At 43.0% G+C, this 25,098-nt stretch overlaps 2 protein-coding genes across 2 annotated transcripts; one reads left to right on the top strand and one right to left on the bottom strand.

Moving 5' to 3' along the window:
• The first annotated feature begins 224 nt into the window (after positions 1 to 224).
• Positions 225 to 2,002, top strand: sp8a (sp8 transcription factor a). The gene is made up of 2 exons (XM_073462787.1): positions 225 to 245; positions 779 to 2,002. The coding sequence occupies exons 1-2, from the start codon at positions 225 to 227 to the stop codon at positions 2,000 to 2,002; spliced, it is 1,245 nt and encodes a 414-aa protein (XP_073318888.1).
• A 4,413-nt stretch (positions 2,003 to 6,415) lies between these two features.
• Positions 6,416 to 24,843, bottom strand: itgb8 (integrin, beta 8). The gene is made up of 16 exons (XM_073462788.1): positions 24,753 to 24,843; positions 23,702 to 23,787; positions 21,353 to 21,518; positions 21,096 to 21,202; positions 19,988 to 20,127; positions 19,474 to 19,639; positions 17,668 to 17,826; positions 16,606 to 16,701; positions 16,002 to 16,094; positions 14,217 to 14,357; positions 12,048 to 12,468; positions 11,729 to 11,951; positions 11,537 to 11,640; positions 9,702 to 9,818; positions 7,301 to 7,464; positions 6,416 to 6,544 (listed from the first exon to the last, which is right to left on the bottom strand). Exons 1-16 carry the CDS (start codon positions 24,841 to 24,843, stop codon positions 6,416 to 6,418), a joined length of 2,403 nt encoding a protein of 800 aa, XP_073318889.1.
• Between the last annotated feature and the right edge of the window lie 255 nt (positions 24,844 to 25,098).

A 25,098-nucleotide genomic window follows, 5' to 3' on the forward strand; every position in this document is an offset into this window, starting at 1 on the left:
CACTCGCGAGACCTCGCTCCGGTGATTTACGACGACCTCGAGCGCAGAATGTTTAGAGACTGTGTGGAGCTGCTCTCTGATTGGTCGTCGGGCTCTCAGCGGCACTTCAAAGCGACGAAGAAGCTACAACTATTAAAGCAGCCGGGGAGGAAACACACACTCATCGCATCCAGTCACCGCACACAGACACACACAGTCAGACGACGAGAAACACAGCACAGACCATGGCTGCTACACTGCTCGGGGTAAGTTTACATTTATATATATTTTATGAAACTTTTTTTCTTCGAGCAGTTGCTAAAATGTTGGTTTAAAGTGACTATAATGGCCATAAAGGGCTCAGTGTGTCTGTGGTATTCAAGGAACACACTTCGTCGTACTTTACAGTATTTTATCTCAACAACCAACATGATAATGTAATAGCCTAATAAACCGATAATATATCAAGAGTAAATGCGTGTTGTTAAAGTGAAGGAGGCTACACAGTTGTGCATTTGATTTTAGAAACACTGTCATGTCGGTGAAGTGCTTTTACTCATCATATGAAAAAGTTTATCTGCTGCAGTGTCACAAAACACTTAGAGGCGCTCCTCCGTCGTCTCAGCTTGATCCAAATCAGTGACGCACTTCTTGTAAAACTCAATTACACATTATTAATCTACAGGACTTGAATTTGATCCGTGTGCAGGTTTTGCGCAGACAGAACACCCGACACATTACGTTTACAGGCTGCCCTCCATGTATACGACAGGTCTAAATGTCTGTGTCCCCCCCACAGGAGGAGCCCCGGCTGGGCAGCACACCGCTGGCCATGCTGGCCGCCACCTGCAGCAGAATCGGTGACCCCGGCCCTTCATGCTCCCCTGCGCTCTCCGATGGAGCCCCGGGTTTCGTGAAGGGCTTCCATCCGTGGAGGGGAGGCGCCCCGAGCGCCGGCAGCCTGGGTGCCTGCTTCACTTCGCTTGGAGTTCCCCCTGGAAACCCCAGGAGTAGCGGGGCTGGATTGACGGAGACCTCCAGCGCTTTCTCGGTGACCACTGCCAGCTCTCCTTTTGGAAATGATTATTCGATGTACCAGACCGCTGCGCCATCGGACAGCTCTGTTCCCGATCCAGCGCACACACAGCGGTCCATGTTTCTGACCAAATTCCCCTCCTCGGTGGAGAGCATAGCTGGGATTTATCCGAGGATGCACGCACACCCGTATGACTCCTGGTTCAAGCCCATGGGAGATGTCAGTAACAGCTCCGCTGCTTGGTGGGACATGGGGACCAGCTGGGTGGACACACAGAGCCCGGCCGGGTTACCCTCTCCTCTGAACGGGTACAGCACTGACTACAGCTCAGCCTTCAGCCCCGGAGCATCTCAGCACCTGCTCCCCGCCGCACAGCACCTGTTTGACGGCTTCAGGTCACCTGTCCCGGCTCCCTACACAGAGTCAAAGACGACGGGGGCACCTGCGCTGACAGGAAACCCGGTCCCGGTGGTTTCTCTCCCCGCATCCTCCCGCTCCTCATCCCGGCGCTACTCGGGCAGAGCCACGTGCGACTGTCCCAACTGCCAGGAGGCTGACAGCCTCGGCCAGGGGGGCACGAGCCCGCGGCGGAGGGGCTTGCACAGCTGCCACATCCCGGGCTGTGGTAAAGTTTACGGCAAGACCTCTCACCTGAAGGCTCACCTGCGCTGGCACACCGGGGAGAGGCCGTTTGTCTGCAACTGGCTCTTCTGCGGGAAACGGTTCACGCGCTCCGACGAGCTCCAGCGGCATTTGCGCACGCACACCGGGGAGAAGCGCTTCGAGTGCGCCATTTGCCACAAACGCTTCATGCGCTCGGACCACCTGAGCAAACACGCGAGGACGCACACCGCGGACGGCTCAGAGGACGGCGGGGAGCCGGGAGTCGGGAAAGGGAGCAGTGACACGGACAATAGCCTCTCCGGGAGCCCGAGCCAGTCTCCCGGGCTACACGTGCGTGAGACTGTCCAAACCACCGAGGGATAGAGAGCGGTGGAGTAGTTTACAAAGCTGAGCGCGAGCAGAGCAACACGTGGGCATTTGATCACACTGCACCAGCCTGATGGAGTGTGTTTCTGGGACACTTAAAAACTGAGATGGCACTTTATGAACTTCAGCTGTGGATGAACACATGTGTCCTTACCTCATCTATGTTACATGTAGCCTTCTTTAAAAATAAATTTTTACTCTACAGTTTATCACACTTGTGTTGTTTGAGGACATACTGTGCGCCCTAATTTATTCTAGAGACACTAATTCCTGTTTCTGATTAAACAAGTGGCTGTTATATGATTCTGCGGGTTAGTTCTTGACATCATCTCGCTAATATTCAATAAGATGTTATGCCATGTCGTTACAGGCTATTTAAAAATATGTGTGGTTACAACACTAAACTATGATTTATTTCCACTTGTCAGTCAGATTATGACTCGTCATAAATTCGTGAATAAAACAGGACATTTTAAAGACATTTTTCGTTACTCAGCAGTTTTTTGTTTTATAATTTATGACTACAAAGTATTTTTCCCACTAATGCAAAAATAAAACTGTATGAAACTATATTCTAATATCTGTCTGGACTATTCTAAACCTGGATACGAATTAAATTCGTTTTTTTCTATAAGGCGCCTGAAATGTATTCATTCCGCATGATTTTTAAAATTGATTGTAGCCTAATAATTGATTTGATTGATTTTTGGTGTAAGCACAACATTAAATAAATTACAACTTGAAGTAATATTTCAGTTAAACTTGGTTATAGCTGAGGGCTACCGCAGGTTTGTTAAAGTTAAATCTGCCCCATCAAAGTATTGAAATGATGTCATTTCTGTTCTGCACTGTTGAGACAGACTGATAATGGATGATTTATCAAATATTGTATTTGGCACAGTTTCTGTAACTGCCTGTAGCTTCAAATATTTACAGTGATCAATAAGACAGTTGCCTTTGTGTGCATCTCCACCTATTGTTCACTTTAAAGAGTCATTTTTTTGGACTTGTCACCTTTTGTACATTTTGTTGCTTAATAAAAAATACTAGGGCGTCACAGTTAACTGGAATATTATCAAAAATGCAATAAGACAAATGGCAGTATCTAATTAGTATCTAAGCTGCAGATTTTTGATGAAGGTAAAATGTGCCACTACATACCAGTCTAAAGTTTTAAGGGTACAGACCCCTGCAAAAATCACAATGTATTTATGTAAAATTATCTTTTCTGTATTGTTTTTCAGTGAAATTGAAAGAAATACCATTCTCACAAATATGTGACTCATATCTCCATTGCAATATCTGTCAAAATAATTGAAAGATGATTTCTTCTGCATATCGCTCAGCCCTAAAAAACACCAAAACAATTTGACGGATTGACATAAAACAAACTGTTTCCTAAATATCCGATAAAAACAGGCTAACTTGCAAATGAGCAGTGTTGTAAAAAGAACCCAAAAGTCATGTTTGAGTAAAAGTAAAGATATCGTGATCAAATACTTTGGTAGAAGTGAAAGTGACCCGTATGAAATGTACTTGAGTATTAAAAGTAATTTTCTGGCAATAAATGTACTTTTAACTACAAGTAAAAGTGAATTGAAGATATATTAACGTGTATGTATAAACTGACGTTGACTTGGCATCATCGACCTGGTCAATTATCAGATCTGATATTCAGCATTTTTCTGATTATCAGAATCAGTGTTTGTTATTTTTTTTTATCTAATTCCACATAAAATAAATGTATTTAATAATGTGCTGCTTTGGCTCTGATTCAGTCTGCAAAGTAACTAGTAACTAAAGTTAACAAATAAATGTAGTGGAGTAAACTGTACAACAATTGCCTCAAAATGTAGTGGAGTGGAAGTATAAAGTAACAGAAAATTAAAATACTCAAATAAAGTATAAGTACCTCAAAGTTGTATTTAAGTTCAGTACTTGAGTAAATGTACTTAGTTCCAACATTCCATCACTGCAAACGAGACACTTCATTTGGGACTGCCTTCATATATTTAACCACACTAACTTGAACTCAAATACAGCTGTTGGTACAGAAAAGCCACAGAACTCGAGAAATGATAAAAAAAATCTTGCACATTTTATTGTGATGAAAATATTCATGCTACACAACTAGTCACATTAATAGACAGCGAAACTACACGGAAAAGTGCTGTTGTTACCCCCGAACTCAGAGCCGGGTTAGATGAGATGATTATTGCTGAATTATTCTCATGATTAGAGATAAAGAGACTGCTCCTCACGAACAGTACTCACTACCTGCAACTCAAGTAGCCTTTTCATAAAATAGAACAGTTAACATAAATAAAAAGAAGAAAAATCACAATAAATAATAATTAGTGTTCCTGACTTACAGTAAAATAGAACAGGTATTGCTGTAAACAATATTGTGTTAAATATAACTCAGAAAGAGAGACAGGATTGATCAGGCCAAAGTCTCACAAGAGGCCATGCAACTAGCCCTGCATGAAGGCTGATGTCAGTACCGTCACAGCTGATTTGTACCTTTTTTTCTCTCGATAGTAATGGCTCTGGGATGATCAGCAGAGGCATGCAGACACAGTTCTGGTTCTGCCACATGTACAGGCATTTGATGATATAATCACCAGTTAATTGTCAGTATGTTGCTTTAAAGAAATATGCATTTCAGTCTATTGTTATTCCAGTGTTGTGGATTTGTTACATTAGTTTCTAATGCCCAACATATAGTGAACCGATCCCTTCAAACTCACCAGTACAGCTCTCCTGCCCCCTTCAGTTTTCAGTAGTATAATGCAAAACAATTGCTCTAGTGCAAGTCTAACCAGATTATCAACAACTGACAGTCATATCAAATTATATTCTCACTTATCATGATAGAAAAATGCCATAAAGTAACACTATTTTGCAATACAGTTGATCAGTTAACAAAAATAAAATGCCAACAAAGAAAATAGAAGACAAGGTGCAACAGAAATGACTGAAAATCTAATCAGATTAAAAAAAACAAAAAGGCAGTCAAAGTCATTGGTGTGCTTTGTGAATTAAAGGGTAACGACACCAAGTTTCCACAATGAAGTGTGTTTACAGGTCTTGGGGTGTACTATGGCGTATATGAAGAAGTAGTATAAAGCTTTTTGTAGCTCCAGAGGAAGCTGCGTGTAATCTAAAAATTGCCTCCATTGATGTCACTCAGTGGCTAAGTTGCATTATGGGTAATGTAGGTGCTATGTTTTGAAAAATGGTACACTGGTCTAGGACTCGGTATGGACAGTTTAAAAACAAAAGATAAAAATCGATGCAGCAGAACCAGAGATATCACCTTTTTTATGCCACGAATTCTTCCTTTCCAAAACCTGGTGCCTACATTACCCACAATGCAACATACATGCAGCTTCCTCTGGAGCCACACAAGGCTTTATACTACTTTTTTCACATATGCGGTATTACTCCCCAAGACCTGTAAACACACAATAATGTGTAAAATTGGTGGAGTTACCCTTGAAATCCCATGTAGGGCTGCACAATTAACTGAAACATTATCAAAATCATAATATGGCCAATCACAGAAGCGGCAATTTTTTGATAAAGGCAAAATCTGTGACACAACAGCCTCATAATGAAGTACTGTAGTGCTACTGTAGAGTTGCCCTGTCCTACAAACCTCCAAATTTAAGAAAACACGATCGTTTTTTCAGTGAAAATGAAAATTTTGATGCAACAACCATCATTCCCATTAATCATGAATCAGATCACAATCTTGATATCTGACAAAATAATTCAAATACTTTTGTTTTTTTACCATATCGTGCAGCCCTTATCTCAAGGAAATACAGGTGAGGTCAGTAATGGAAAAAAATGTCATACCTCAAGCTGGCCACAGGGGGGCAGACTAAGACAGGGAGATAACAGTTGGAGTGTCACACAATCACATAAACCTAAAACATGTAGTGTTTTTTTACTATAAAATCATAAATAGAAAGCCTTGATAGAGCATAAATGCATCTACCTTCACCACACACACTCGCTCCTTCTCTCTCACATACATGCACTCATAAGTTAGAGCAGTGATTGCTGCATGGCTAAAAAAGCGAGGAATGATCACCCTTTACCCTGCGGAGGAAGCAGCCTTCCCTGCTGCTGCAGAAGAAGAACAGGTGGGGGACTTGTGCTCTTTGTGTCATCTCGACTTCCAGGATACTGGCCACATTAGTCACACAGTCTATGAGAGCTCAGTCGGTTCTCGTACAAATGTACCATGTACAAATGCCGTGGAGGTTTCTTAGTTTAGTTTGCCATTATCACAGTCTCCGCGTGCAGCTGGTTGAAGTTTAATGAAGCTTAAGAGGCAGAAAAGAAGCGACTGTCCTTTTAAATGTCTCTACTGACTTCCCTCTGACCTTTGACCTCTGCTTAGTACTGCCAGGGGTCACCGAGGGGCATCTTGGGAACCTGGATGTGCATCTCCACGGGGTGGTCAGGTGGACGGTCCCTCCTGTAGGTGACTGTCTTCTCGTTGGTTGTGGGGATGTATGACAGGTCCTGAAGGGTGACAGAAAACGCAGTCAGTAAAGTAATACTCGATTTAGTGCTGCATTTCTATAGATGTGGGTCATTCATGAGAGCAGAAGCTGAGAAACCCCCTTTAAAACCCCTTTAATATCAGCATTTTTCATTTCATGTCAAACCTAAGAAGCGTTTGTTACATTAGTTAATCTTTGAGGAAATATGTAATGCTTCACAACACTTGCAAAATCCCCAGAAAGGATAAATATGTACTAGATTTCCCCTGAAAGTATAATGTTACATCTGCAACATCACCAGGGGATCGTACTCCTTCTATGAATTCAAATGTTACCCTAACAGATGCATCAGTTTTGACAGTCTATATTCTGCAGTGTCATTAAGATGATCTGTGGCAAACGATGAACAATAAATGAGAGGTTTCCAAACACTTATAAGCAATCCACATCAGTTCAGACACACATAACTCCAGAAACCCACCCCCCTCACTGAAATTTCCAACATTTCCTCCTTCTCAAAGGTGCTATAAGTCAGTGTAAGGTCACAAATCTGGACACTGTACATGTTGATCTGGGATTTGAGAGGAAATGTAAAATACAGCTGTACCTCTAACAGCAGACTCAGATTTCTCGGTACACATTTACGTACACATTAACAAAAATCTCCCAAAGAATTAAAGGGTCCCTCATGCTCCTGTCTGCTCCAGGGAGACATTAGCCTCCCCTCGATTCAAACCCCTGCCGTGCAAACGATCGCCAGCTTTTTAGGGCTAACCTTTCCAGTGCAGTGATAGCCTCGGTCCTCAGCGGCGCCCCCTGGTGACCTGCCTCTCTTCTGCAGCAGCAGCCGGGACACGGCCACCACCACCAGGCCGCACAACACCGTGAGAGCGCACACACTCAGGAATGTTCCTACCAGGCGGCTGCTGCTGGCACACTCTGCGGACACAAAAATTAGGTTTCACTGTGGAGAACTGGGGCAGGCTGCTTTTCACTGTGACACGCAAAACAGTAAGGGAGACCAGGTTTGGTCGGCAAACTTTTCACTCTCGCGAAATGTATGCTGGAATATATTAACCAGCAGCAAATGAAAAGTTATGGCCTCAGATATAAATAAATATGTTTTAATGTACACAGTGATATTCTAAAATTAACGATTTCAACATTTAATTTAAATATGAACAAGAAAACATGAACATTTAACGGAATATTTGCCCATTTTTCAACAAAACAACATTTTTAAGCAATTCATCAGTGTGAGTGTTTAATTTTTGCCATTGGGCATCAAAATAATAATAAACAAATAATATAAACATTGTTTTAAATCTCAAAACTGTTTTGAATCTCTCAAATCAAATTACGGCAACAAATATACAGTTTCATTAACTGGCATGTGTTTCAACCAACCCCGTTCACATTTGACCTGACTTTGTGATTACATTATGTTAGCCAGCTACCATCACTCAACACAGACTTTCAAATCTAATATAAAAATGAAGCTGATTTCCTGTCTATCGACTAGAAGTTACACATTTACAATATCTTTATAAGATTAACAAAGTTTTATCATACAGTTAGTCCACAGACCACTTCTTCTTTTTTTTTTCTTTTTTTACTTTCACTACTTTAAAACTGAAATGTTGCCCTCACCAAAGAACTACATGACTTTCAGGTGTTTTAATAAAGTAGATGAAACATTTTGAGGTTACACTTCTGTTTTTGTGTTTCAAAGTACCAGAGGGCAGCTGTGTGCCAACCAAACTATGATATCATCTGTAGTTTCAGTTTTGTAAAAAGTACCCAAAAGTCATACTTAAAAAAAAGTCAAAAGTAAAGGTATCATGTTAAAATATAACTTTAGTTATAGTTAAGTCAAAGTCATCCATATGAATACTACTTGAGTAAAAGTCTTAAAGTATCTGGAAATAAATGTAATTAAAGGTGCAGTATGTAAGTTTTCTTATCAATCTTATCAACAAAATATAAAGAATTAACAGTTTTGACTTTATGAGATATTTGTGTTGTATTGCAGAGATATCTACTGAAGTTAGCATGCTAACCATGAACAACACCAACAGTACTCTAGTGCTCTGTGCTCCCACTCTGGACCACTAGATGCACAGCTAACTGAGCTAAGTGGCTAAAGGCAGCTGCAGTTATCGGTTAGCGGTAAATTATACCTGTAATTACATGTATATATACTGTGAACTAAGAGATGAGTGATTATCTGCCTGACCGATTATCAGATCTGATATTCTGCACTTTTCTGATTATCAGAATCAGTGCTATTTTTCTTTTTTTAATCCAGTTGCCAGTGAAATAAATTACTGTCTACAGTCTACATTGGCTCTGATACAGCATGTAATCTGCAAGGTAACTAAGTAAGTAAGTAGGCAGCATCATCAAATAAATATATGGAATAAAATGTACAAGGTTTGCCTCCAAACTGTAGTGGAGTGGAAGTATAGAAAGTAGAAGAAAATGGAAATATTAATATATCATAATAAACAAAAAGTACATCAAAATTGTACTTAAGTAAATGTACTCAATTACTTTCCACACAAACACTCTTCAAGTGGCAGCTGTGCCAGTGGTGATGTACGGAACAGTCAGCTGGCTGTGTGTCTGCTGGGGAGCATGTGTGGATGACGGGCTCATCGCTCCACACAAAGAGCCCAAAGAGCGCTCTGACATTTTGTAACAGGGTTACCATGGAGACCTGGCTCCTGCTGCACCCGGGAGGAGTGGGCGTGAGCAGGAAGAGAGTGTCCCGTTGGGTGGAGGGTGGGAGGGGGTCGATGAGGGGAACGGGGGAGATCGGGGTGGTGTGTGTGTGTGTGGGGGGGGACGCACAATGAGGAGCGCTGTTCCAAAAAACGGGAAGGCGGGGATGAACTGTAACACTTGGATGTGCAGTGATGTGTGTGTGCGTAACCCAGTGCATGTGTGAACTAGTGGGTTTTAAATTAGGTGTGTGTGTGTGTGTGTGTGTGCATGAGGAAAGTAAGCTGGGAACTGAGGGGAAATCTAAAATACAGCTGTAACACTGACAGCAGGCTTGCTGACTCAAACACCCCAGGGTGCAGCAGTGGTAGCAACGGAAGTGACCTCGAATGAAGGCGTGTGTGTGTGTGTGTGTGTGTGTGTGCATGTGTGTATGTGTATTGACACTATACCTGGTCTTGTGCTAATGCGAAGCTGGGTCTGACCAGACTGCGAGCTTGTTTGAAACCGATATCGACAGCTGTCATTACTGATGTACAAACACTGAATCCACGTCTCCCCTGCTTGACCTGAGAGAGAGAGAGAGAGAGAGAGAGCGAGAACGAGTGAGAGAAAGAGCGAGTTGAAGTGAGATGTTTTTCAGTCCAGACATGTTCAGCTGCAAACCCCCAGTGAAAATCCTCCAGAACTTCTAAAAACTAAAAAATCAATGAGAGCAGCATTACAAGCAAGCCGCTGTGTTTTACAGCTCTTCTGTTCTTACCTGAAAGCTGCACCGATCAATACTTCTGTACTACTCTAACAATAGATCAGATTACCATGTGTAATGTGTGTGGAGCAGCAGGCAGACAAATCCACACAATTATCACCCAAAATTGGAGTTTCCCTCAGTTCTACAGAGCCCTTTGGTCTCTTTTAGCTCACCGTTTTGCTTTTCTTATATCAAACCTTTTCCAGCTGCAGCAGCCATTTTCAGTGGAAAAAGTCTGATAAACCCATCATATGCAACCCGCCCACCAACCAAACAGCAGACAAAGTTAGTGACTAACTGGAGTTGATTGAGACCAAAACAGAGCGAACGGATGTGTAAAGAGGCAACTGTTAGCGAACTTGTTTGGCTGAACGAAGGGTAAACCCACGGTGACGTCACCCAGCTAGTTTGGCATTTTGGCTGCTGTCACCTTCAGCCAAAAGTGACCATATTTGGACAAGATGGTGGAGGTGGAGATGATGATACCGACCGGATCTGACTGAGTAGCGACTTTTCAATCACAGGGTAGCCACACGCTAAAGCACATCCTCCTTTATCATCTATTCTCTTCTACTCTAAATGGGTCCATAATTTACAACATGAGCGTCATGCTGTACTGAACAAGACCTGAAACTAGCGATTGAGAGCATGAACTCATTATGAAACAGTTCACTGAGGTAATAAATTAAGTGAGAAGGCTCATTTTCTCAGCTTCTCTTTCTGACTGCAGGAGTCCAAAAATAATCAAGAGCAACTAAACCAGCGTGTTTTGCTGATCTCCAGTGGTTTAGTTTCTTACCATGCTGCAATGATGTCGACTTTCTTCAGATTGAAGAAACTGCAAACGGTGCAAACACCCGTGTGTAAAATAGTGCAGATCGGAGCAGATAGTGCATTCCTGTGGTGTTGGAATGATCGAAAAAATGAGTTGCCGACTGGGAAAATTCATGTGAACGCCCTCCTCTAGATGGAACAACAAGTTGGAAACGGCAAAAATGTGGTGCCTCACCTCCTGACTTTGACGTCATATAAGCAGAAACATGGCCCTCTATTCACTATAGTCACTATAATGATACCGTATACAACATGAATAAATTGAAGAGTCAGTGGTGAAGGAAACAAGATATACGTCACGACTTTCTGTACGCTAGTGTCCATTTTTTTTACTTTTTTGTCCCTGCCCCTCAAACAGCCACTGTTGTGTGAGTTTTTTTAACAGTTAGTTAGACCTAGATTGGTTAGATGTTGTTTATTATCGTTAACCCTGATAACAACTCAGAAAAAGCTATATTTTTAGGGTTTTAGGGATCCGACTGGTGCAGCAACGTGTCTGGGACAAAAGAACTTACAATAACAAACAGCTATCGACATGTTAAAACGCTCGGATAAAATACAACACATCTTCTCTTTAGTGTCCATGTTGTTTCCATATTAGGACTTGAACACACACAAAGTCAAAAGGACGACTTCCCAACATGAGAAACATCCAAGGAGCACATGCTGGTTGAAAGATTCTATTGGCTAAACCGGCCGTACCTGATACATCATCCATGTAGCCCACCAATGGGGCGCAGGTGTTGTTGCAGTGGCCTCCTTCTTTTTGCGTGAGACCGTGAGACAGATGGCAGTCCACACACTTCCTGAGAGAGAGAGAGAAAGAGCGTGTGCATCAGTGTCAGCAAGAGCTCCCATCATGCTTTGTGGTGGCGCACAGAAACTGACAAGTACCAGTATGATTGGCAGGTGCTTTGGCAAGCAGGGCATCTCTCACAGAAGTCTCCAGAGCGTCGAGAGTCGTCACACACACATTTGCCACACACACATCTGCCCCACCCGCTGCAGAGCAACCCGTCGGCTGATTGGCAGGTTGCTGTGGAGACGGGACAACCGCAGCTATCGCCCGTCCAGCCGTCCTGGCACACACACTCTCCTGACACGCACACACCCCTCCCTGAGAAGCACAGACAGACACAAGAGAAAAGGGTGTTACAGAACTCATTTATACATTTTAATTGCTTGTGATTATTTCTGAAGTGTGCTCCCTCACCTCCACACACCAGTCCTCCTTTGTACGGGCAGGAGAATTCGTCTATCTCGCAGTACTTCCCATACACTGCCCCCAGCCTGCTCTGCTCACACACACACCTCCCACACTCACACACTCCCCGACCACTGCAGTCCACATCAGCTCCATCCGCTCTGCAGTTCCAGTTTGAATCTCTGTTTGAGTCCTGAATTAGTCCGTGATCAGGCCTCGGCCCCTGATTGGTGCTGTCTTGCATTCTGCTGCACTGTGATTGGCTGTCGTCATTGCAGCGCTTCGTTGGTCCACAGCTGCAGCGACATTTCGAGTGGATCCGGACCACGGTGGATTCGTTATATCCCACGGGGCGGACCGTCACTGTAACATCTTCATCTTCCCCATCGTCAGGACACGAGTGCATGCCGATTGTGATGTTGAAGTAGACCTGCGTTGGAAGACAAATCACTTAATAACTCAGTGATGTTTTAAGTGATTTTTAGCCATGTCATGCTAGCAGCGTGGCCCAGACTGAAATATATCAACAACTATTGAATGGATTGCCATGAAATTTGGTACATAGACTCAAAGGATAAATCTTAACTATTTTAACTATTATCGCAATTCTTACCTCACTTGGTTTGATTATCTCATGAATTGTACTGTTATTTATCATTTATCTTAAATAAAGTTGTTATGAGGGCAATTTTAAGACCACAATCACTCGGTCCCGATATACAATAAAATACTAATTAGATAGTAAAGCTTAAAGGTACCCCTTGGAGTTTTTGAACATTAGTTGTGCTGTGGAGCAATGTTTTTATGAGTGGATCCCCATTTCATCCGCTCTCATTCACATGCACGAGCATGCAGGCGGTGCAATACACATTCATGCAGATGGTTTCAGACTATTCAACTGATTTACAGGTGGCAGAAACACACCAAGAAACTAAGCAAACAAAAAACATGCACCAAGGAAGGCAGGGAAGAAGAAGACAGCTAGCAAGTCCATGTGAACAGTTAAAAAAACAGAACAAAACAGCTTTTTATGATTATGAAATTGTTATGAAATGAGTAACACTGAAAGAAAACAAACATTTTGTTGAAAAGAAAACTCCACAGAGCACTTTTAAAGCTCATTTCTGTTGGGTGAGGGTTGGGAAAACAGGTTAAAAAGCATACCAGCATAAGAGATAAATGATTGACTATTTATCAAACATTTACTTCTCAAAAGCCTGCTGTTGCTTGAGGTCATACCTAGTTCCTGAGAAAATCAGCAGACATGTGTTTTCCCTAATGCAACTCATGCTGTAAATCTGAAAGGAATGAGCCACCTCTCACTGCATACGATCTGATAAGAGTTAAACAGTTGGGAAAATAACCAGGAACTGGATTCTTAAGTGAGACTTAATGTGAATAATTATTCTATTGATGTGGTTGGGAAACTGCAAGCTTTCTATAGGTGGGCCTTTTACTTGATTTTTTTAATGATTCTGGTAAGTGTGGGTACTTTCCATAATTCACTTTAATCCACCCATGGATTAAAAGGCCGAACCTTAGTCTTTTTGTACAATAGAGTCACTATAGAGCAGTGATTAAGCATCTTGGTGTTTAAGAGTCCCAAAAGGTTAAGCAGGAGAGGAGTCTCGTCATGTGTTTAGGGAGTGAGCAGAATTTCCTGAAAATGCCATAATTAGTACCAAACGGTTGTTATAGTTGAACATTAGACAGTCGCCTTTTGTTTAATCATTACTACATCAGCAGAAGAGCTCCTGCATAGACTGAGGTGGTGCAGACTATTTTAAGGCTTTTTTTAGGTCAATAAATGGACCAGGTTAGAGAGCAGTGGACATCCAGTGACCTATTTCTAAATATAAATGTCCTATTTGTTTGTATAAAGGCTCTCATATCAGGCAAGGTAAGGATTTTAGGACAAAAAGGTCATAGTATCACATGGAAATGTTTTCCTGTTAAACACCGCCTGTAATCCGCTCAGATCGGATTATTTACCAAATCTTCAGCTCTCAGTGACGCATGTGTGTGTGAGTGTGTTCGTAAGCATCAAAATACAACCAATAAATGTCCTATGACATCTCCGGGGGCTTGAAATTAAGCTTCCTGTGTAAGTACATTTAACTAAATCCCTGTATTAATCATGTGATTAGTTACTGGAGGTATGCTCGTGTTTTTTTTTACCTTCTGGTTGGGCTTCACCCCCGAGCAGCTCTGGTCCTTAGCAGTGGATCCGTCAGGACAGAGAGGAGATACAGACACCCAGTACCTGCTGACTGCCTTGTCCTCCACTGACACTGATACTTCCACCTCTGACAGCAACCTCTGGATGCAGCGAGGGCGGAAAGAGATGAGAAAGCAATGTTAAGTTCAGCATCTGCTATCAAGAAATGCTTTTAAAGTCGGCGTCTTAAAGGAAACCTATTATGCTTTGTTGTTTTATGTATGTTCTTGCGCATGTAAATGATCTTGAAAGTTAAAAAGGTCAAAGACCGAACCGACCGACAGAAGCTCCTTTCTCCCACAGAAAACACTGCTCCTGAATCGCCTCGTCAGTGGTCCCACCTTTAATTCTGTGACTTTGTGACATCACACTATGTCACCATGTCAAACATTTGCATAATATAGCCTAGTGGCTAGTCTGGCACGCAAGAATTGATTTAGCAAAGCATAGTTGTTGTTAGCCATGCCGGGTCAGGCATGTGTGAGCTGACCAATCAGAGGAGACCAGGAGGGGGCGCTTAAAGAAACAGGAGCTAAAACAGACTGTTTCAGAGAGGGGGGAATACAATATTTGTGTTTTTTGAGCATTAAATCCTGTAAACGTATTCTAGTAGTAGCCCAAAACAAAATTATAAACCTGAAAATGAGCATAACATGTCTCTTTAATGCTTGGATAAATGGTGAGGAGAAAAGAGAGTGCGAGGAACAGCTTAAAATTTAAATGAATATAATCCATGTGAGAGAAAACTAATGAGGCAAGAGTAACAAATGGAGACAGAAAGGGAAAATGTGATTAATTAAAGTTGTCACATGTCCCCAGAAAGCCTTCATTGTCGTCCTTGTCTTTCGTTCTGAAATACAGGGAGGTTTATGGGAACGAGGAGGTGGGGCCAAAAATAGCATCTTTGTATTCATCCGTGATTAGGACACATGGTTTCCGTGGGGATCTGATAGCTATTATAATGCCAGCTTCTGTTCGGGCCCTGCTGTTTGTGTATGCATGCATGTGTGTGTGTGTCTGTGTGTGTCTGCACGTATGCGGGGCTGTTCATCCGGATCTGTGGATTCGGCAGATTCTCGAAGCAAACAATGGAGCGCTGTGCCTGAGGCAAGATTATAACCCAGACTGCTGCCAACTGAGCGAACAACTAGTCTCATACACACAGACACACACACACACACACACACACACACACACACACACACACACACACACACACACACACACACACAAACACAGAGGCCCTCACCCCTCCACAACCTCCTGCTCTCATCTGTGTTTTTCTCTTTCATTAGGCCTTCAGCGACCACAAACATCTCCAATCATCCGTTTTCCCAACTTCAGAATTAAAGTTTGCATTAAAAAGTGTCAAACCTAACTTTCCTGGATGAATATAAGTAGTACACACTCTTAGAACCATCCAGCAGTTTCACAGATTCTGTTGCCTTCTTTCTCCAACGTGCTATTAGTCATCTTCATGATTTAACACGGCTGACAGATACAGAGTTCATGTTGCCTCAGCAGATCAGCGGACTAATGCCTCAACACCTCTGAGCTGATAACTGCGTGGGCTCATGAATTCAGCTCCTGCTGCTGCTCTCTTCTCTCTAACCTTTCAACTGTCCCTGTCCATCTCTTTGTTGTACAAACAATGAATAATTCACCAAGGTAGACCAATGAGATCTGAAACTGAGAAAAAAGCAATTCTATTGAAGTTGCAGAGGAAGCAGGCGAGTGCTCTGTACCTTGTATGCGTCCACCACCAGCTCTATGAGGTTTGGAGCCTGGAAGAGGCCTAACTTTCCCAGGTAGGAGCCGGGTAGGAGGCGTACCAACTCCTGGAGAAGCAAAGGGAGACGAGGGTAAAGAAATGCTTCAGTTGTTGGAAATCAGAAGAGAAAGATCTTCACTGACCAATTCTTTTTATGCCTGAACAAACTAAATAAATAAACTCTTTTCATTTTCATGACTGATAAACTGAATCAACAAACTGACCTTAAAGGACAACACAGTTTCATCCTGTTTTACTTTGTTTATATGTGGCGGACCCTGTCACCTTTCTAGCTTCAAACAGTGCTCTGGGGACCTTATTTCCCTCTGAGAACAGCTTGTTTATTCAGTTATAAAAAAAATCTGAGTTTGAATTTCTTCTCCAAAATTACATAGTGACACAAGGTATTTGGAGCAGATGTGTGTATGTGTTTCAATCACCACAACGATTATGTCTCTGTGTTGACGTCCTCAAATGGTATTTATTATTTGTATACTGATGGACCTATGTGTCTGAAATAAAGTTAGATTGCACTGAATTGAATATGTGGGTATATGTTGCTGTGCGGGAGAGATTACCTCATACCACTGGTACTGCTGCTTCTCCACAGCGAAGATGGAGTAGATATGGTTTTCCAGCAGCTTATCAGACAACTGACCCACACTGGGATGGTCCTGAAAAGGAGGCAACCAACACACGAAATACAAAAATAATATGTGATGTGCAGTATCAGGTTTAAGTCTACTATTCCTAATCTACAGACCACATATCAACTACACCCCTGCAGCAGAGTGTACATAATCCATAATAGAGTGTGACTATGCTGGGCTTAAAGAGACGCCACAATTAATCAGTTAATTAAACAACTTTAACTTATGAGTTGTCAACCATAAAATTAATAGGGGACTATTTTTTAAAATTGGTTAAAGGTGTGCTATGTAACTTTCTATAGTCACTGTTTTGTTTATATTATCATACTTCCATGATCTTCTTGTTCTCACCCCTCCCTAACTCAAAATAAAAGCCTGTATTGCTCTGATCTTTAATAAACACAGATGTAAACATATCTAATCTACAATCTAATTGAGGCCTGCAAAAAAGTTGCATAGTGCACCTTCAATTGGTTTGAGTCATTTCCTAAGAAAAAAAATGTGAATGTGAATACTTTCTGGTTTCTTTACTCCTCTATGACAGTAAACTGAGATTCCTTGGATTGAAGACACAAACAAGACATTTGAGTACGTCATCTTGGGCTTTGAGAAACAATAGCATTTTTGACAAATGTTTGACATTTTATTGACTAAACAGCTCATCAAATGTCAAGGAAATAATCAACAGATTATTCCACAATGAAAATAATCATTAGTTGCAGCCCAAGTTTAAAGGAACAGTTTTTCCTGGCAAGAGTTAGATAAGAAGATCAATACTAATTTGTGCAGTAAATACAAAGCTACTGCCAGCAACTGGCTACCTTAGCTTAGCTTAGCAAAAAGACTGGGAGCAGGGGGAAACAACTAGCCTGGCTGGCTCCAAAGGTAACAAAATCTGCCTGAGCACCTCTAAAACTCACAAATTAACACAGGTTAAAAGGTTCAGCTCCTTTAAGCCTGACATCCCAGCAAGCTTCCTTTTCCACTCACCATCCGAGTGCTCCCTGTGTAGACGTTGTTTTCCAGGTGACACAGGCCGTCGTGTGGCGTCACAATCCCTGCCAGCCGGCTGTCCAGGGCCAGGTGAGACGGCTGGTCTGTCATCAGGAGCAACAGACGCTTGGCCTCTGGTCGCCAACCCAACGCTTTCTAAAAGACAGATAGTAAAGAAACAGGACATTCTGTAATGTTTGGCAAGTTTGGAGACCAAATAATCTATGAACTAGAACTATGCCGTGTTATATTGGTGCTAATGTGTCTTCTGTTTCTGGTGAGTAGTTTTATAGACTGTCACATTTTTGTTCTCTTATATCACTAGTCAGCAACATTTACACAACTGATGTGGGAAATATGTGCACGCTTTCTATTTTGAAGGTTTGCACATGTGGTAAGAAACTGCAAATTCAAACAGTTTAGTCATCTGATCTCGATTAGTTCCCATGGTGATCAGCTCTTTCTGTAATTCCCAATTAAAGGAGAACCAGCCAAAATTCTTCCACGAGTCACAGAGTCTCCTTCTTTATGTCTGTGACTCGTCATAGACTGTGAGAAAAAAAATGGGTCAGTGTGAGTCTGTGTGTGTATGTATGTGTATTTTAGGAAACCCAGCGAGCTTATAAGTAGGCCTGACATAATGGAGAGTCTATTTCTGGAGCCATGATGATCACTGTGGTGTTTCCCTCCAGACTGGTTACTCAGGGCCCCCCTGCACGCTGTGACTCACAGACCTCCTGCAGCCATAGCATAAGGACCTCTGTGTGTATGTGTCTGCCATACCCCAGCAGTGGTGTCATTACTTAGTGGGATTCCAGTGGTAATATCCAAAGCTGAGTCAGAGTGCCACCATTCTCCCAGAAGAAAGGCCTCTTTCACCAGCATGCAGACTTACTACCTAATTTGGGATCGTACCTCAATTTTCTGAACGTGTTCAAGCCACATAGCAAAATTGGTCTGACCGAACACAGCGATGACTTATGGTCTACAGGTGGTCCACATTTGTTTGCCAGAACTTGGGTAGCCCGTGACCTTGCATTATCTCAGCCATCTGTATGACTGTAGCTCACCCTATCTGGCCCAGAACCCAGGCCTCTGTCATGGGCTACAATCTGGACCACCTGTGGACCATAATTCATTACTGTGTGGCCTGGTCAGAGCGATTTTGCTATGTGGAAGGAAACCCAAGTAAACTGAAACATTATTGCATTAAAGCAGATATGTTATACTCATTTTCAGGCTCATAATTTTATTTTTGGTTACTACTAGAATATGTTTACATGCTTTAATGCTCATCAGTTTTCTCATACTGTCCAGTGCTGCAGCTCTGTATTCGCCCTCTGTCTGAAATGCTCTGTTTTTGCTCCTGTCTCTTTAAGGCCCCCCTCCCGACACCCAGTCTCCTCTGATTGGTCAGCTCCCACATGCCTGAGCCTGCTGTGCTAAATCAATTATTATGAGCCGAACTAGCCGCAAGGCATTAACTTATGCAAATGTGTGACATGGTGTTGTAGTGTGATGTCACAAAGTCACAGAATTAAAGGCGAGACTACTGACGAGGCATTCAGGAGCAGAGTTTTCTGTGGGAGAGAGGAGCTTCTGTTGTTGCTGACTTTGACCTTTATAATTTTGAAGATCATTCACATGCACAAGCACATTTATAAAACACTAAATGAAAGGAAAAAAATGAAAAAGCATAATATGTCTCCTTTAAACTCAAAGTGCTTCAGTAGCTCTTAGTCTCTGTTGCGCACAGGTGTGGCGTTTGTGAGACTTCCATCGTCAGCATCTGTGTATACACACCTGGCAGACAGCAGCTTGCAGCATAGCATCCAGTCCTCCCTCAGGTGTGTCCATGTTTCCGGAGATGCGTTGGCGTTTAATCGTACGCGTGAACTCGCTCATATTTCCCGTCATGCTTAGGACGTGGTGGAAGCCGTGGGCGGGACGACAGCGGATCTCATAATCACTTGTAGGAGACAGGCCGGAAAGTTTTTTAAGTGAAACATACAGGAGTGTAGATTTCAAAAAGAAGAGAAAAAACCCCACCAGAACAAATGAATGTCTGTTGTTTCTGACAGCTCATCATCATTATAATGTTGCTCCCTAACAAGTGACAAATCTCTGCCTGAGTAACACAAAACTGGGAGCAACATCTTTGGATGTATTTTTAAACAACCTCTCACTCTTGTCTCATTAAAAGAAGAAAAAGTGACTTGACTGATATAAAAAGGCAAACAATAAATCACAAAATAAAGAGGATTTTAACTACTTTTCTTAGCAATCGATAATCCATCCAACAAAATCTGTGTCTTACCTGCAGGGGTTGTTGATCTTGGAGGGATGGACGTTGATGTAAGGGGAGACAGGTTTGTCCACAAACGAGCCGAAGCCCAGCCAGAGGTCTGAGGAGTGCTCCGTCATACGAAGAGACAGAGCCACGCCAACTGTTTTCAGCTGCACCACAGTAGGACAGTACACAGGAAGAGAAGACCGAAAGATGGAGAAGTAGACAAACAATGAAAAAATGTAGAGGGTGAACCATTGACCACAATGAGAAAAACACAAATAACAGCAAGCTGTTATCTGTTAGCTGTTTGTAACTTTTTTCAATCATAATCAAAAACAACTGGAGAGTTTGTGTAAAGCAGTTGTGATGATTCTGAATTTAGTTTAAATATGAAATATGTAAGTATGTAGTAAAAAACTATAATTATCAATGGAATGTGAAGACATGTAAAAAAACAGTTTTTACATTACGACATCTGTATATTGTGTTGCAGAGATATCTAATAAAGTTAGCATGCTAGCTAGCTAGAAAGTTCCTGTCCTAAACATCAACAATCCTCTGGTGCTCTGAGCTCCCATTCTGGACCACTAGATGCAAGGCTAACTGAGCTAACTAGCTAACGACGGCTACAGTTAGCAGCATTTAGCTGACACTTTGGTGATATGCTAACCCCCTTATTTGAGTATGACTTCAACAGCTGGCTTATTATTACATAGCTAATTAGAAGTAAGCTCTTGTGGCAAAAAAAGCCCTAGCTAATGTACATTAAAATGTGATAGTCCGATAGTAAACAACATATACTCTTCCCCGATCCGATGAGCTCAGAGTTGGGGGATAGTTGACTAATAGCTGCATGCTTAACTAAGCTTACTAGTTAATGGCAGCTACAGTTAGCAGCAGTTAGCAATTACTCTGGTGATATGCTGTCCCCTCCTTTTTTTGGGTATGAGTTTGACAGGTTGCCAATACTTGCTCCTTTAATTCTTTTAAAGCAAAAAGCAACTCGAGCGAGCGTAAAAACTTTCTTTGTGAATTTGAGGACAGTTTTTCGAATTTCGCCAATTTCATCAAGCTTTTCTAATGCGACACTCACGGGAACACAGCTAACGTGAGGAAAACTGACAGCTACACCTACATGATCAAGGTTCTCCTGCATAGATGCCGAAACATCAACCAGGTAGTACAAATCCACTGGATAACGCTCCAGCTGCTCCACAGCCACTATGATGCTGGCCTCTGATCCTGGACACACACACACACACACACACACACACACACACACACACACACACACACACACACAATGAAATCAATTTTACCAACCACAAACCCAAATAGAAATCATTAAGAGATCCACCATTTCATACTTGACTCAGAGTGCCCGTCATCTACCTGGTCTTAGGGTGATGCTGATGTCTTGTGGGGACACTTGCGTGCTGCTGACGGTGGCGTTGACCTCCACCTTGATCTCTGATTGCTCCATGAACTCCGCCTCACAGCCTCTCCTGAGCAGATTCACTGGCAGGTCGCAGCGCAGGCCCGCCCCATCCAGAAAGTCCTAGAGATAAGACAAGATAAAGACAAAAATAATCAGTGAAAGAAAACTGCTGTTTTACTGCCTCTAATCTTCTGCAAACAGATTTTATTTGCAGTTTTCAATCTGAAATAACAAAATGTCAAAAAACTACACAAAAAAATAAACAAGGCACAGACGGAAAAAGCTGCCAGCGGTTGTAAAGATTATACAACTAAGCCGTCTTTTAGGATGGTATCGTTGTAATTACATTTGAGAGACGTAAACAAGTGACATAAACAAGTGGGTCAACTTCAGAGCCACATTATCCTCTGGGTTGCCACAGAGGATAACAGGCAAGACGCAAGAACGCTGCCAAATATGAGACCATCATGTAAAATGTAACAATTGAATTTGTCATCTTTATTTACTCTTCTGTTTCGCTCTACATCCATTCACAAATACAAGAAGCTTGTAATCAAGTGTGTTCTCTCACCCACTTGATCTCCTAAGCTTTGTTCCCTGCCCGACAAAGTCGAAAGCACTTTGGTTCATTTCACCTGAAGAACATGACAAAGTGAAACTGGTCTCACAATGACTCACTTTGGTTTCATTTTTCGTTTCTGTTGCTTTGATGACGTTTATATTGATTCTCGACGAAGTTACACAGACAAGAGAACCATTATGAGTCTGTTATGTCATCCTGAAGTTACTTATCAGTTTATTGTATCAGGAAGAAGTGTCCTGTTTGTAATTCGATGGTCCTCTAGGCTTTTTCTTACTTAGGACATGATTTAATCATCGCTTCAGTGAATAAATCTTGCTGTAATAAACATCTCTGACTGTTTCCTCGACAATGCAGTACAACAGCGTCATGCCTTGCAGCTTTGTAGTGGATTAGTGACCTTTGGCACTTTAGTCTTTTGAGAAAAACACTCACAAATACAGTAATCAGTGATGGAAACATAAAACTAGACCATTAAATATCTGTATTCAAAGAATTTCATGGGTCTCATTGGCACTGGTGGACTTGTGGGGGCAGAGGGGGCCCTGGTGCCCCCATGTTCGAAAAACACACAGCAAAAGTGCCCTCTTGGATGCCCCTATGGTAGATAAAACATGATAAAGTGCCCTCTAGCATGCCCTTCCAGTGCCCTTTTTACTTTTTCCGCCCCTGACGCTCGAACATCCCAAGCCAGCCACTGCTGATTGGCATGAGTCCGTTTGAAGTCACATGACCTACAAGATTGTACGGATAGGGAATGAAATAGCGCAATTAATCAGGATTACTTTGACTTTTAAAGTAGAAGTATCACAAGATCAAAGCTGCAAACAGCCTACAATAAAAAGCTGGAGCTGAAAATGTGACCATGTCCTGAACCTGAGTGTGTGCTCGACTGGATTCGGTTTATTTACAGCCATCCCTGTGGCTATAATTTGTCCCGCAACAACTCTGAGAGTTTCACAGCAACTTCCCCGGACTTTCCTCTCACAGTTTGCCTCCCTGTCTGACACTGAAAGTCAAAATGCGAACATTTACAACTCTACCTGCCTTTCCAAGCATCTGTAACTGTGTGTGTGTGTGTGTGTGTGTGTGTGTGAGTGTGTAGTAGGTTAGAGACGTGTTGCTTGAACGCTTTCACACACCAGCGAGCCCGGCCCTACTTAATGATGTCAGTTAAGGTTAGGGTTCACATGGTCGGAAAGCACCTGAAGTCTGTAAACACACACGTGTTGATGGTCTAGTCTAGCCGGTGCGGTTTGTGTGTGTGTGTGTGTGTGTGTGTGTGTGTGTGTGTGTGTGTGTGTGTGTGTGTGTTGTGACTGGTGTGGCTCTGGGAGGCTTTACAGCTACCCAAGGTCTGATTCGGGGTGGGCTCTTTACAAGACAGGGAAAGGAAAGAAGACAGATACAGATGCAGAAACACACTGGCGGCGGATGCACACTTTGACAGAAAGGCAGGGATATGTGTGAGCTCCTAGACTAAACACACAGATAGAAAGTGGCTCCGTCTCATGAGAAAGCATGCATGGAAACACACACACACACACACACAGGTCAAAGGTCAGGCCGCTAAGCTGGAACGTGCACATTATATTCACATCTGTGGGTGGCATCAAAGCTTTGCTGTGTGTCATCTGAGGAATGCTGCTGAACGTCTGCCACGTTCTCTCTCTCTTCTTTCTTCCCCTCTCTCACAAACACACTCTTTTATACACATTCCTACCTCCTTGAAGCACCAGGCACACTGTGGTCCACGGCCGAGACACTCTGCGCAAGAAGTGATACTAGGAGACCAACACACACTGTCACCTGCAGGAGGAGAGAAAGGAAGCCAAAGATGGAGAAGAAACGGGACGAGGAGAGGAATCTGTGATTAGCATATGAAAGAATGTGTGTGTCAACACTCATTAGCCATGCAGCCGAGCCCCCGTGGATATACGGAGATCTCATGCACATTGTCGATGATGGAAGCACCACTTAGCACCTCGTGTGAGGCCTTTCAGTACGTGTCAGCCGGGAAAACCGTCTGGGAGTGTGGGAACAGGTGCTTGAGTCGTTAGAGTGGTGCAATGGATCATTTCCCACACTCACCCACCCACACACCCACCCACACACATCTAATCAAGAGCCAATCAGGGGATGCTAAATGACACTGTGACAAATCACTCATACTTTTATGCAGCGTTGGCAGAAAAATCCAGCCAAGATGAAGATTTTTTTTATCAGGGTGACAAAGGGAGCGAGATGGACCTGGGGCTCACTGGCGTGGGTTTAATGATTCATTCAACTGATTTATCTGCTGAAGATCCAATTTTCCAGAGCCGTTTCAGTGAGCTACAGGGCTGGAATGTAGGACAGAGAAAGGCTGCAGGTCCTATAGCATCACTAACAAGCCGCTCTGACCCAATTAGCACTCCTGGCTTCAGGCAATCTCCTGAATAGGTGAAGCTTTTAACTTCTAATTATAGCTGATCAATAAACAAGAGGGTGGAGTGGTGGAGGCTGCTTCAGTTGATTTAAAGGCTGCCTTTGAAAAATAAATGAAGGGTAGCTCAGAGTCTCTCAGACAAAAAAAAACATGTGAAAATGACAGCGTGTGTTCATAAAGAGGAGAAGAATTAAAGATCCTTGACATGAAGCACTTGAGACCCCCTGCAGAGAGCAGAGGTGGGCGGGACGGGAGCTGATGTTGCGCAGTGATGCCTTGACAAGATACAAGATGCGGGCTAATTGCTGGGATATGATGTAATTGGCCCTAATGAGCCTCCACTCACCGGCACCGGAGGCTTCTGCGCGGGGAGCCGCCAAGCAGCAGAGCAGGAGACACAGAGGGACGCTGCCGTATGTGCGCAGCCAGGAAGTCATATTATCCTGTCCACACCGGGAGGGCGACCTGAGCGAAGCGGCGAGGAGGCGCGGGGACAGCGGCTGGAGCTACTGGAGAGGAGCGCCGTGCGTCCGCCGCCGCACGAACAATAGCCGGGAGTGGCGGACCGAGCCGCGGGGCATTGTCGTTCACCCAATAACCTTGTAATCCCGGAGAGGTATTCACATCCCTCCGGGTTAAATCAGCTTACAAGCGCGCTCCCCCCGTGGACCACGAGAGGAGGTGAGGCAATC

This window comes from Pagrus major, chromosome 3 (genome assembly GCF_040436345.1).
Source record: "Pagrus major chromosome 3, Pma_NU_1.0".
Lineage (NCBI taxonomy): Eukaryota > Metazoa > Chordata > Actinopteri > Spariformes > Sparidae > Pagrus > Pagrus major.